This window comes from Ursus arctos, unplaced genomic scaffold (genome assembly GCF_023065955.2).
Source record: "Ursus arctos isolate Adak ecotype North America unplaced genomic scaffold, UrsArc2.0 scaffold_2, whole genome shotgun sequence".
NCBI classification, from domain to species: Eukaryota; Metazoa; Chordata; class Mammalia; order Carnivora; family Ursidae; genus Ursus; species Ursus arctos.
In genome coordinates, this window is record NW_026622874.1 from 21,774,829 (window position 1) to 21,787,978 (window position 13,150).

At 35.3% G+C, this 13,150-nt stretch overlaps 1 protein-coding gene across 5 annotated transcripts in view; it reads right to left on the bottom strand.

Annotated features, from left to right (window-relative positions):
• Nucleotides 1-1,268: 1,268 nt before the first annotated feature.
• The window catches only part of RNF2 (ring finger protein 2), a 46,500-nt gene continuing 34,618 nt past the window's right edge, over nt 1,269-13,150 (bottom strand). For all 5 annotated transcript variants that reach the window (XM_044387874.3, XM_026509219.4, XM_057314946.1 and 2 more), the window contains 6 exons: nt 12,346-12,434; nt 9,466-9,626; nt 8,618-8,833; nt 4,514-4,786; nt 3,405-3,576; nt 1,269-3,117 (listed from right to left, as the gene is read on the bottom strand). In XM_044387874.3, the coding sequence (XP_044243809.1) occupies nt 3,016-3,117; nt 3,405-3,576; nt 4,514-4,786; nt 8,618-8,833; nt 9,466-9,626; nt 12,346-12,434 (1,013 nt within the window). In that variant the 3' untranslated portion in view covers nt 1,269-3,015. The remainder of the gene's footprint in view (nt 3,118-3,404; nt 3,577-4,513; nt 4,787-8,617; nt 8,834-9,465; nt 9,627-12,345; nt 12,435-13,150) is intronic.

Genomic DNA, 13,150 nt, shown 5'->3' on the forward strand with positions numbered 1-13,150 from the left:
ATTTTGGGCACCAAAGGACACTATAAAGAGAGTAAACAGGCAACCTACAGAATGGGACAAAGTATTTGTACACCATGTATCTGATAATAGATTTAAAAACTCCTTCAACTCAACAAACCACCACCCAATTAAAAATGAGCAAGACTTGAAAATACATTTTTCCACAGAAGATATACAAATAGCCAATAAGCATATGAAAAGATGTTTAGTTAATATCACAAGCCATTAAGGAAATGTAAATCAAAATCACAATGAAGTAACATAACACTTTACACTCATTAGGATAACTATTAAAAACAAACAAAAATAACAAGTGTTGGTGAGAATGTGGAGAAATTGGAATCCTAGTACACTGCTGGTGGGAATACAAAATAGTGAAGCCCCTGGGGAAAATGGTTTGGGATTCCTCAAAAAATTAAACATAGAATTCCTGTATATTCCAGCAACTTTGCCTCTAGGTATATACTCAAAAGAATTTAAAACAAGGACTCAGATTTACTTGTACAAAAATGTTCATAGTAGCAGTATTCAAACAGCAGAAAGTGTCCATCCATCCGTGTCCACCCAAGGATAAATGGATCAACAAAATGTGACATAAGCATACAACATGGATGAACCTTAAAAACATTATGCTACATGAAGTAAGACAGACACAAAGGACAAGTATTATATGATTCCACTTATAAAAGGTGCCTAAGATAGTCAACTTCAAAGAGAGAAAGAATAGAGGTTACCAAGGGCTTGGGGGATGAGAGTGGGGAGAGGAATGAAGAGTTACTGTTTAATGAATCCACAACTTCTGTTTGAGATGATGAATTTAAAGTTGTGAAACTAGGTAACAGTGATGTACATAACACTGTGAATGTACTTATGCCGCTGATCTGTACACATAAAAATGGTTCAAATGGTAAATTTGGTTATGTATATTTTACTATAATAAATTTTATGTATCCAAAGGCCCTTTACCACATTTGGTGAGCCTTTCGTTCTTCAATTGAAAGGGTGGGTATTGAAGTTACTTTACAAAACCTTGGTAGTGATGGTAAACAGTACCCACTCACCAAACACATGCACGCGCGCACACACACACACACACACACACTACACTCGATGCTCTACCAAATACCTATTATATTTTGCAAAGAATTACACATCTAATGAATTCACTGATGCAAAGAGTTTACATCCTCCCATACCAACAGATAGAAACATACATTCTCTAAGCACAAAGCTTATATTCACAAATAATTTTCTGCTTCAAGACAAAATTTCAATTAATCACAATGGGAATTTAGTTATTTAATGCAACCACTAATCTAATATCACCAATAAAATCTAAGCAGTTATATCACAAAACCAGGGTTATATTCAGTGGACATGCATTAATAATCTATACAACTTAACATTACACCAGAAAAGGAATTGAATACAAAATTTCCCTTGATTTTTGGTGGTCTTCAAATTTCATGGCACTGATTACCAATAAAACTGTAAAAACAGATTTTAAATATTTTCAGTAAAATGGTAAAAAATTTAATGAGCCTTTAAGTTTTCATATTGGACTGAAGATTTAAAACATCAAGCTGGCCCCAATCTGTCAAAAATGACAGATAAATATTTACAATGACTAGACAGGTTATTTAGTTACAATGGTACTGGAGGACTACTCATCCCTGGCAAAAAAACAAACCCTCTGGGGTTAATTTCTCAATGCAATCAAGTCTTTGTAAATACTGTGATAATTATAAACTTGGAAACATACCTGGAATCAGGACAGTGATGAAAAGTAACACAGAAGTCAATCTTATTTCTGATCTATCTTCATAAAGCTTTCTGGCTCCAAAAGCCCAACACTGTCCCTCTATATAAAACTGCATCAAGAAGAATAGAATGACTTCACCCTACTTGCTGACATTCTACAGAATAACCTTTCACTAGGGCAGGGCGCAAGCTCCATTAACTTGCTTCTCTAAGAGTGTGATTAGCAGAGCACCAAATTTATAAACTGATAGGGCCACCCAAAATGCTGAACACACTTTTCAAACAGAAGCAAACTTTTTTTTCCAATTGTTAGTTCTATGTGCCATGTTATTTTTGAAACTTACATGGCTACCAACAAGAAAAGAATTAGGGAAGCTTTGAACATATCTTGTACTTTTCATCAAGGCTAAAGTGCAAAATATCTCCATATCTCTGGTATTTTAATAGGAAAAAACATCAAACACATAATAAAGGAACTGAAGTGACAGTAAAGCTAATACAAAAAAGACCTCTTTAAATATACACTTGAAGACTACATAAGACCAATTTAATTTTTCTTTCTTCAGCGAAATCTGTAAATGAACCAAGTTCTCATAGAACTGGACATTTTGTTTCTCTTTCCTAGGATCAGAAATTCCAAAATTAGAGGGCAAAAATGGAAAAAAATAACATTGCATGACAATGGACACTAAGTTCATAAAGAACCTTTTTTAAAAAATGAGATTATGGAAGAAAATACCATGAAAATAATAATCCTATGAGAATTGTTTTTTAAGCACAGTAAATTTGAGCCTTGGTCTTCATGAAGATACTACAGCTTATATAGAAAACTATAAATATACAAGACTCCAGGAAAAAAAGTCAAAATACATATTATTTAACATTCTGTAGGCCTAAAAAACTTTTGAGGAGAGGGATAAGGATTGCCAACTGAATCTTCACTTAAGAATATGGAACTATGAAAAATTCCTGGGTCAAAAGGGTGCTCCAAATGGAACCATACTTCATGAAAACATACAACTTAGATATATTTTTAAAAGGAAAGAAAAAGTCCTGAATAATTGCAGTCCCTTCCAAAAAGGAAATCTTAAATTAAGGGGAAAAGATTCTAATAGTGTAAACGAGTCTGGCTCAGAAAGAAAACTGAACAACATATCCAAGATTCTGTCCATAAAAGTAAAGACGTTACATCTTTAATATTAAAGAAATAGGCTATAAAAAAAGTTCATTCTCAGACTTGGTTTTAGTAAAAGCTCATTTGTGCTCCTTTGTGGGTGCATAATAAAGTTCCATGGGTTTATTCACTTTCCAGTATTTCTCACTGACCAATTCCAAAGAAAAAGAGCCATTTAATACCTAAAACAGAAAAAGAAAAAATTAGAAAACTGTTCAAAGCACAGTAGTGAGATGAAACAAACATCAAAGCCCATTTTTTTAAAATCTTAAGATAAAACTTGTCACTTACACTATTCATTAAAGGACAACCAAAATATATCAAAAAGGTAACTACCCCAATGCAAGTTTTCATTCTGTCAGGGCCTCAGGTCCCTGAACCATCTTCATTAGACTCCACAAAAACACCTGCCAGTCTCAGATGGTGAATATGCTCCCGGTTTCAACAGCTTGCTCTTTTAAATACTCACAGTGAACTGCCCACTGGCTGTTGCTATGTAAATGGTATACTGCTTCTCACTGGCTGTATCAAGGTTCATCTGGTTTGATTCTCCTTTGCTTCGAAGTTCTTCCAAAGCTAACCTCACAGCCAGATACTTGGACAAGTGATCAACAGTGGCATTACCTGAAGTCTTTATGTACCTGGAAAAATAAATCATTAATAATTTAAAAATCCACATTAATGATAAAAACATACTCAAATTATAGAATACATTTCTAACAAGCTAAATAAAATGTAAATAGTATCAAAAATTTATTCCTCTATTACCTAAACATTTTTTATTGAAAGGTACAGAAGAGGGGAAAGTACATACTCACCATCTGTCTTAAGGGCACGAAAGCTCTACCTACCTTACCATCCATAAAGATGACATAAAATGACAAAAATCAAACAAATACAAGGAGTACTGCAGGGGGGAGGGGGATACCCCTCAACCCCAAGAAGCAGAATTCTGCCATCTACAGCAGCAAGAGGAATAATAAAATTTTGAGTAAATTTTATACTAAGAACTGATCGATTTTCTGGTTTTTAAGACAGAGCCAAGAAGCACTAATCTTGAGACTTTTTTTAAAAGCGTGGTTTATAATTCAATCACTCACTGAATAAATAAAATTTAAAGAACTCTTCTTCCCTCTCTAGCTAGGAGGCTCATTCTTTTTATTTATTGATTTATGTATTTATTTTTAAAGATTTTATTTATTTGAGAGTGAGTGAGAAAGAAAGCATGAGCGGGTGGGGAAGGGGCAGAGGAAGAGGGAGAAGCAGCCTCCCCACTAAGCAGGGAGCCCAACAGGGGCCTCGATCTCAGGACTCTGGGATCATAACCTGAGCTGAAGGAGATGCTTAACCAACTGAGCCACCCAGGTGCCCCAGGGTCACTCCTTTTAGATACACAAAAGTGGGTAGGAAGCACATGAGGAAGAAGGAAAACTACAATCTAGGCAGCCAAACATCCAAAAGAACCCTGGCAATCTATGGCATGACAAATACTGCCCTTACTTCTTATACAAAACTGCCTTTTAACTCCAAATTAAGTATTATGAATTCAGATAACCTGAAGCTAACCTACACACTTACCTTGTCTGTGCACTATCATCTTTTTCCATTAGTGTGGGATGAGGCCTGAATACTAATTCGATTTCACTAGCACCATCCATTACTGGATCAATTGCTACTGTTGCATTGTTATTATCAAGCTCAAGCCCAGAATCATCAGATGTTTTGGTCCGTTTGTTACTAGGTCCTGCTTCCTGATTACTGTGTGTGGAAGCATTACTACAGTGAGAACTGTCACCATTGTCTTCTGCTCCACTACCATTTTCGATCTGTTGTTTCTTGCCTCGCTGTAATCTAGTAAAGGAAAAATAAGGGGTTGCATAAAATTTACATTTGGACCTTTTCAATGCATTAATTTTGAAACACGTTTACTGAACTTTAGAATTCTAAAAAAGTCTTCATAATTCAATTTGCTCCAAGTTGGATAACGGCATTTATTTTGAAACTTCAAGTCCCAGAAAGTTCTAAAGAACCTCACTCACACACATATACTTGAATGATTTAAACAAATGTTTATATTCACTTAACAATTTTCTTTGTTGACTATAGGAATTATTGGCAAATCTTTATTTACATGTTGATAAATTTTTTTGTTATGAGATTTTTCAAGAAAGGCATGATTCAGAAATGAAAATGTAAAAGTTCTAAGGGAAGATATTCATGCCTCTTTAATTAAAGGTTCTTAAGGAAACAAGATTTAAGAGAACAGTAAGCAGTCCCTCCCTGCCAACCTCACTCAAAGTCTGCTAATATACTGTAAAATTATGCTAGTGAGAAAAATGAGATGGATAGCTAAATCACAAGCATGGTTACAGAAGCAGTCTAACAAGCTCAAATACAAAAAAAACAAAACAAAAAACAAAAAAACAACCCCCCCCAAAAAAAAACCCACAATAACTGGGCAAGGTGCTTTGTATACAGATCTGATTACTCGTCAAAACAATCATCAAGGTAGTTAACATTATCATCATTTTATTGTTGAGAAAACAAAAGAAACTGAAGTTCAAAGATCCATGGTTATAAGCTAGTAAGTGCCAAAACTACAGCTAGGATGTGATACACATTCTACCACATTGCCCCTCCTCTATCTTTATATGAAAGAAATATGCAGAAATGATAGTATCATTATGACATGTTTACTCCCAGTATAAGGAAATTATAGCCGACTGCTTAGGAAACATGCTCAAGAACTTATACTTTTTAAAAACAATAACAAAAACACAAAATACGGTTTATGAAATCTATAGATCATTTTAAAATTAAGAGGGGATCATTAATATATCAAATGACAAAACTACGATCCAAAAAGACGTGAACAGATACAGTGAAATATTAGTCTTAAAAGGTGAAATAAGCCAGTCGTGATTCCATGTATACGAGGTATTTAAATTAGTCAAATTCATAAAAACAGAAAGTAGAATGGTGGTTGCCATGAGATGAGGGGAGGAGGAGGAAATTAGTTGTTTAATGGGTACAGAGTTTCAGTTTTACACGATGAAAAAAGTTCTGGAAATTGGCTGTACATTAATGTGAATGATTTACAATACTGAACTGTACACTTAAAAATGGTTAAGACGGTAAATTTTACATTATATCTTTTTTATCACAATATAAAATACATATAAATGATATGAATAGGCAAAAATAATGCAACAGAAAAATTCAACAGTGAAAATATAAAGACCATACTTCTGTATTTCCTAAAATCTACAACGAAAACAAAAGCAAAAGTTGTTTCAGTTAACTATAAAGTAATCTAACAAGGTTACTTGTCTTAATGTACGTATTTTTATCCCAAATTTCTTTCCAAAGAAGTCTGAGGTTGACAGAGCTAGGCTGATTTATTTCAGGCATCATTCTTAAAATAATATTCATAATAAAGATTAATGAATCTTGCTTTACCAAATCATATGTATAATACTACATACTATTCTAGAGGTAGCATTCCTAGACCTACACCATCAAACTTGAATGTCATATGAGGAACAGTAACAGTAATTAGGAATGTCAATATTTAGCTCTATCCTTGCTCAGCGGGGAGCCTGCTTCTCCCTCTGCCTGCTGCTTCCCCTGCTTGTGCGCGCTCTGACACATAATCTTTAAAAAAAAAAAAAATTAGCCTCTACTATTTAAAGAACTAGTAGACAGAAGTAGAATCTGAAATAAGTATAGAATCCAATATAACTATTTTGACAAAGACAGATCAAGACTGCTACACAAAAGAAACTATTTTAATTCAATATAAAAGAAGAACTTAAAAAAATTCCTACATTCAAAAATATTTACTGAGCAGCTACCTGAAGCCAAGCATGGTTCTATGCAATGGAGTTACAAGAATCAGTAATACTAATGGTCTCTCTACCCTCTAAGGGCTTATATTGTTCTAGTGCAGCAGGTAACATACATGTCAGAGAGTAAGTGCTGTGGAGAAAAATGAGGAAGGGAGAGTAAGATGGCTGGTGTCCTGAGGTGGAAGATGGGAACTTAGCAGACATCTGAAGAGAGTGAGAGTGTGCCATGTGGATTATCTGGAAGAGGGTTCCTTAAAGAAAGAACAGTAAGTACAAAGGCCTTGAGACGAAACCATATTTCGGAAGTCTGAAGAACAGCAAGGAAGCTGTAATAGAGCTGTGAACAAATGAAAGGAGCTTCTATCACATATTCCCACTATTAGAAATGTTCAAGCAAAAATCAAAGGACTATCTGCAGAAGATTTTACAAAGGGGACTCTCTGTCCTGCTAAAAGACTAAAATGAACACCATTAAAGTCCCTCAAACTCTTAGAAATGCGTTCTTTCAAAATAAATACATTCAACACTTAATACTTTACTTTGCTAAACAGAGTTGTAGGTCAGTTTAATATAGTTACAATGTAATACATCGTCTTCAAAACCACTTCAGGAACCTTAAAAATAGCAGTGCTTGGACCTCAAACATTCTGATTTGCTTGGTTTGGGATGATACCGGAGGTCCTAAAATTTTAAAATTTTCCGTGATTCTGATGTTCAGCCAAGGTGAGAAACACTAGACTGGGATGGGGCTTTACTGGCATCTCCTACTTTGGAAAATGATGACTCTCACTGAGGCCTGAATATATTAGGAAGTATCCGAAAGGAAACAAGAATGAGCATAAGAAAGCGCCCAGGTTATGCAGGGTGTTGAAAGCCATCATTAAGGTCTTTTAACCTGAAAGTGAAGAGAAGATAGACATAAGAGGCTTCAAAGCAAAGGAGAACCAAGATCTGACTTCCAATTTAACAGAATCACTCCGACTGCTGTGCTGAGAACAGACTTTGAAGAGATAAGCATGGAAAGTAGAAAGACCAATTAGAAAACTATTTCAATTCTTCAAATGAAAGATGGTGGTGGCCTAGACCAATCTGGATATATTATGGAGAAAGTTAAAAATATATTCACAGATTGGAGTATATAGTGTAAGAAAAAAGAGAAATGTTAAGGCTGACTCCAAAGTTTTTGGCTAAAGCAAATGGAATGACAAAGTTGCCATCAACTGAAATGAGCAAGAATGAAGAGAAGTAGGGGGTAAGAATACAAAGTTCAGTATTAGACATGTTAAATTTGAGTTAAGGAATAGCTGATTCATACAAAAGGAACCAGGAGAATATTGTCTCCTGAAAGCCAAGTGAAGAAAACCATTCAAAGAGAAATTAACTGTGTCAAATGCTACTGAGGAAGACGGGAAAATGAGGTCTGAGAATCAGCAATTAGACTTTGCAATCTGGAGGTCACTGGAAAATTTGATAATGTGAAATTCTGGAGGTGGGGGAGGGGATAAAAGCCTGGTTACAGGGGGTTCAAAATAGAATGGGAGAAGAACTGGAGATAGTGAGTACAGACAACTTTTTCAAGCAGTTTTGCTATAGAAGAAAAAAAATGGTAAGTGGAGGGGGAAGTGGGTACAAGAGAGAATAGTACTGTCAACAGAATACCCTAATAACTCCTAGAGGTATATATTAATGCCTGCATGGAAAGGTAACCATGCAGAACTACTATATGTTACTGCATTGTATCTTTTTCAAAGTGGAGGCTATTAAGTAAATTCAATTATCTTAATAAAAGTATTCAGAAAAATGTCCACCATTGCTGGCCTTCTTTCCCATATACCTGTTCAAGGCCTGTATCTTCAGTCCTTCCTCAATGCTGTGACTGAGTGCTTGCTGATTATTGTGCTTGTTGATCCTGGCTAATACTCTCTCCTGATGAGCTTCATACTCATCACGACTTGGATAAATTTTGCTGATGAGTGCATCAAAGTTTGGGTCTGGCCTTAGTGATCTTTTAGAAACTAGCTTTTTCCGACAGGTAGGACATTCTTTATTGCTAAATAAAGAGAGGGGAAAGAAAATGTAAACAATGTCAGTATCTTTGAGCTAACGACAAAAATATCCAACTTCTGGATAGTTATCTCTACTCTAATATCTTTACTCAGTTACAGAAATTTAAACTGATTAACCTGAATTTCTTTGAAATTCTGATTTGAGGGTAAACAAGATTTTGGGAACTTCGGGCAGTATTTGCCAACAGGCAAAAATCTGAATACTTTCCAATGATAATTTATATGTATCATTTTAGAAATAAAAATCTATTCCTTGCTAATATAAATTTCCTGATATCCATGCCCTACAAGGAAAATTTACCCACTAATACATATTAATTTATGTTATCAATCCTTTTATTAAAATAGGATTCATAAAGATATTTTAAACCTAATTTAGAGGTAGAAGAACCAGTTTCATGTTTTATAATTTCCTCAAAACAAATGCTCATGCTATAAAGCTTTTAAAATTGTATAAAATCAACTGTTTCAAAACAAAGATTCTCCAATAATTAAAACTTAGACTTCAGAAAAATTTCCAGTTCTCAAATGAATTACTTATAGAGTGTACTTCTCAAAACCCATACAGCACCATCTTGGTATAACTAAATACCTAGTATAACTCATTTCAACATACCCACTTCTGAGGGCTGTGATAATGCAGTCTGCACAAAAACGATGTAAACACTCCTTTGTAGTCATGGTGTTCTTCAACATATCCAAACAAATTGGGCACATTAATTCACTGTGTAGACTTCGAGGTGAAACCACAATTTCCAAGCCATCCGTTATTGCCTCCTGTAGAAGAGTCACTTTAAAATTAAATGCTACATTTTTTTTATTATGGACAAGTTCAAACATACAAAGTACTGAAAATGACAAAAATGAAAATCTATGTACCCATCACCCAGCCACCACCATTGTCAACTCACAGTGTTTTATCATAATCTTCCCCAACCCCCTTCAGCCCCACCACTGCATTATATCAATGCTCTTATTTAAAGCTAAAAAGAATGTGTTTAAATATAATGAATAAATAATGATATGTTTAAAAGCCAAGTTAAAAAAAACACTGAATTTGGAATCAGATGCCTCAGGTTCTAATTCTAGCCATATTAACCTGTCTTCTCATCTTCAAAATGAGGAAGGCTAAATAAACTTTAATTCTTCTATCTTCACAAATTCTACCATTTTGATAACAAAACTATGTATTTCATGCCATCTATTTAAATATTTTAAGATTTCAATACAAGTATGTCTAAGTTACATACAGTTTAACAGGATTTCATTTCAAAATCACTTATTGAACCTTAAGTTTTGGTCTACAGAAGCACTTTTATACAAAGTGGTCAGGTTCTCAGGCTAACCTACAAACTAATTTAATCCACAGTACCAGTATTAGTATTTCTAACCAATATGTGTAAAAACATTTCAGTGGAAAAATGCATTTGGAGTTCCAGTGTAGAATTCCAGCACATCTCCCAACTGCAGAGATGAGGGACTCCTACTTTCTTCACCACTACCCACCTTTCCCACAAGGTGGCACTGAGTACAAATTTACCTAGCTCTAAAGGCACAGATCCTGGCTCCTATGGATTCAGGAAAGATGTCTAGTAGGTGGCTACTGAAGAGGAAAGTGCAGGTAGAAATGAAAGGCTTCCCATATGTTACTGACACTTCCTATTTCCACGGGCTCTCCACACTTGTGTTTCCTCTACAGGGTCAAAGAATGAAGACCCTACAAGGAAAGACACAGAAACTATAGCTATTGTCCATGAAGGACTCCAGTAAAATATCTTTACATTTACAATAACTACCACTATTTCTGAGTGTCTTACTATGTCTCAACCTCTCTATAGAAGGCACTTTCAGTATTTTCTTTTACTTAATTCTATACACACACAAACTTTTGATTTAGGAATTACAACCTCCATCTTACAAATGAGGAAACTATGAGAGCATGATGACGACTCAGCTAGTAACCAAGTCTGCCCTCTTCCTCTTTAGAACTTGCCTACCAAAATCCCACCCCAGGATAAACTCGACCATCCATGTTCTCTATCTACGCACCTGTGCAGGTGTGTAGCACTGTGAGAGAAAAGGGGGGAATCATTCAACCAGACTGGTATCACTAAAAATTTTACCAGTTTCAAATGGGTGTTCAGCACTGCCCAGCAATTACTTTCTCTTTAACAAACTTGTTTTTTCTATGCTATTTCAGACCTTTTCTTCTATCTGCAGAACTTCCTACATCTGAACATTCAAAAGATTACCTTACCTCAAATTTCATTGAGGTATGACATTTTTATAAATCATCTTCTTTCTTGCTACAAAGAGAAAATATGCCTCTTCCTATCAAAAGTACCTTCCTTCCTCCCTTTTCAAATATATCCTTTTGATTATTCTATTTGCTCTCAAGTTTCAGCAATCTCTGACTCTCCACTAAATCAGCCTAGAATACCATCTGCATGGGGTTGCTATATAGTGACATGGGAACAAAACACCTTTGAGCCATGCAGGGCACAGGTGTACCTCTATCTCCCATCTTATAAACAAAATTTAAAACCAATTCCATGTTCCCCTCCAGCTTCTACTCCATTTCTCTGCTTCTCTGAAGAATCAAACGTCTCTGAAAAATTACCTACATGTTTTCACTTTTTCCCCCCTTCAACACAACACAATCTATTCAAGTGAATTTACTCCTGCCAAGGTCATGAAGTGTAAGTACACAGTGCCACAGACAACGTACACTTTTGTAATCCTCATCTTACTTACCTCTCAGTAGTGTTGAACACGGTAACTACATCCTCCCTCTTTAAGATGTCTCCTCTTAGATTTTGATCCCCTCTCTCCATCTCCTATTTTTCTTTACTTTGGCTGTTCCTTCTCAATCTCCCTTGCCAGTTTCTCTTCCCTTTATTTATTTCTAAATGTTGAAGCTCCTCTGGATGAAATTCTGGGCCTCTCTGCTCACCTCTCTCCAAGTGATCTTCTCATTCTCATTGCTTAAAATGTGCTGACAACCCCCAAAATTTTGTATTTAGTCTAGACCCCTAAGTTAACATCTTTGCCTGCCTGACTTAAGACATCTCAAACTGAGTTCAATTTTAAGCATGTTTATCTCCTTCAAACCTGCTCCTCCCCGATCTTTACCTTCTTAATCTCCCTAGTGCCCCGTCCCATTATTATTTATTACAGCACTGAGGACTTTCCCCCTTTACACAACTTGTCAAATGTGTGCTTCCCTGGATATTTATTCATTTAATGTCTATAAACTCCATAAGCTCGTGCCACATCTATTTTATTCACTTCACCTAGTGCCTAGCGTAGGACCTGGTATAGAGTACACACTGAAATTATTTGTTGAATCAATGAAGTGTAAACCAAACATACACAAGACTACTTATATATAAATTCATTATTACCATTATGTTTTTTCAAGTTTTAGTTTTCTAAAAATGTATCCCAGTTTCCATATGTGTTGTATTTCCCCCAAGTTTATCTTAGTCTACATTACCTGAGGTGTTCGTTGTAGTTCATATAAACTGAGTTCCCATGTTTTGCTTAATGGTTGAGTTCCATTTGTTTGCACAGCCTGAGACATTGCTAAGAATAAAAAGGAAAGAAGAACAATTTTAGTACCTGAAAGGAAAGTTAATCTCAAAACTGATTTTTTTGGCATCGTGAATCCTGAAAATAATCAAAATAGAAATGATACACTGGTGCCTCAAAAATTAAAAGAAAAGTGCAAAAAAGTGCAAGAATCTTTTCACTTATAAATACAAGCTATCTGAGTGCAAGAGACTATCACGGATCTCTGAATGCCCAACAGGTAGCACACAGAAAGAGCTAAAATTATTACTGAATGTGCAGAAATCGGTCTTAATCCTAAACAATAAATATGCTTCTAAAATTCACAGTCATGGAACTTAGAACTACATCGGGAAAATTTAAGACTCTCCAGTATGGTCAATTCTTGCCAGAAATAACAAAATCTCCTTTATAGTACTTTCAACTCCCGGTCACTGTGCCTCTACTTTCACAGCGCCACTCATGAAAAATCCCCTACCTGATATAGTAAGTCAGCTTATAATGTTCAGAAAGCTCTTCCTAATGCTGAACCCAAAACTGCTACCTAATTCATCCTACAGCTGCCCTCTGGAGTCACAATGATTAAGACTAATAATTTTTCTACATGACAACCTTTCAAATATTTGGGTACTGTTATCATATCCCACCTGATTTTTCTTTCCTTTTGGCTAAATATTCTAGCCCCTCCTATTGCTCACCATCTAATGTGATTTCAAGGTCTCCTCACCACC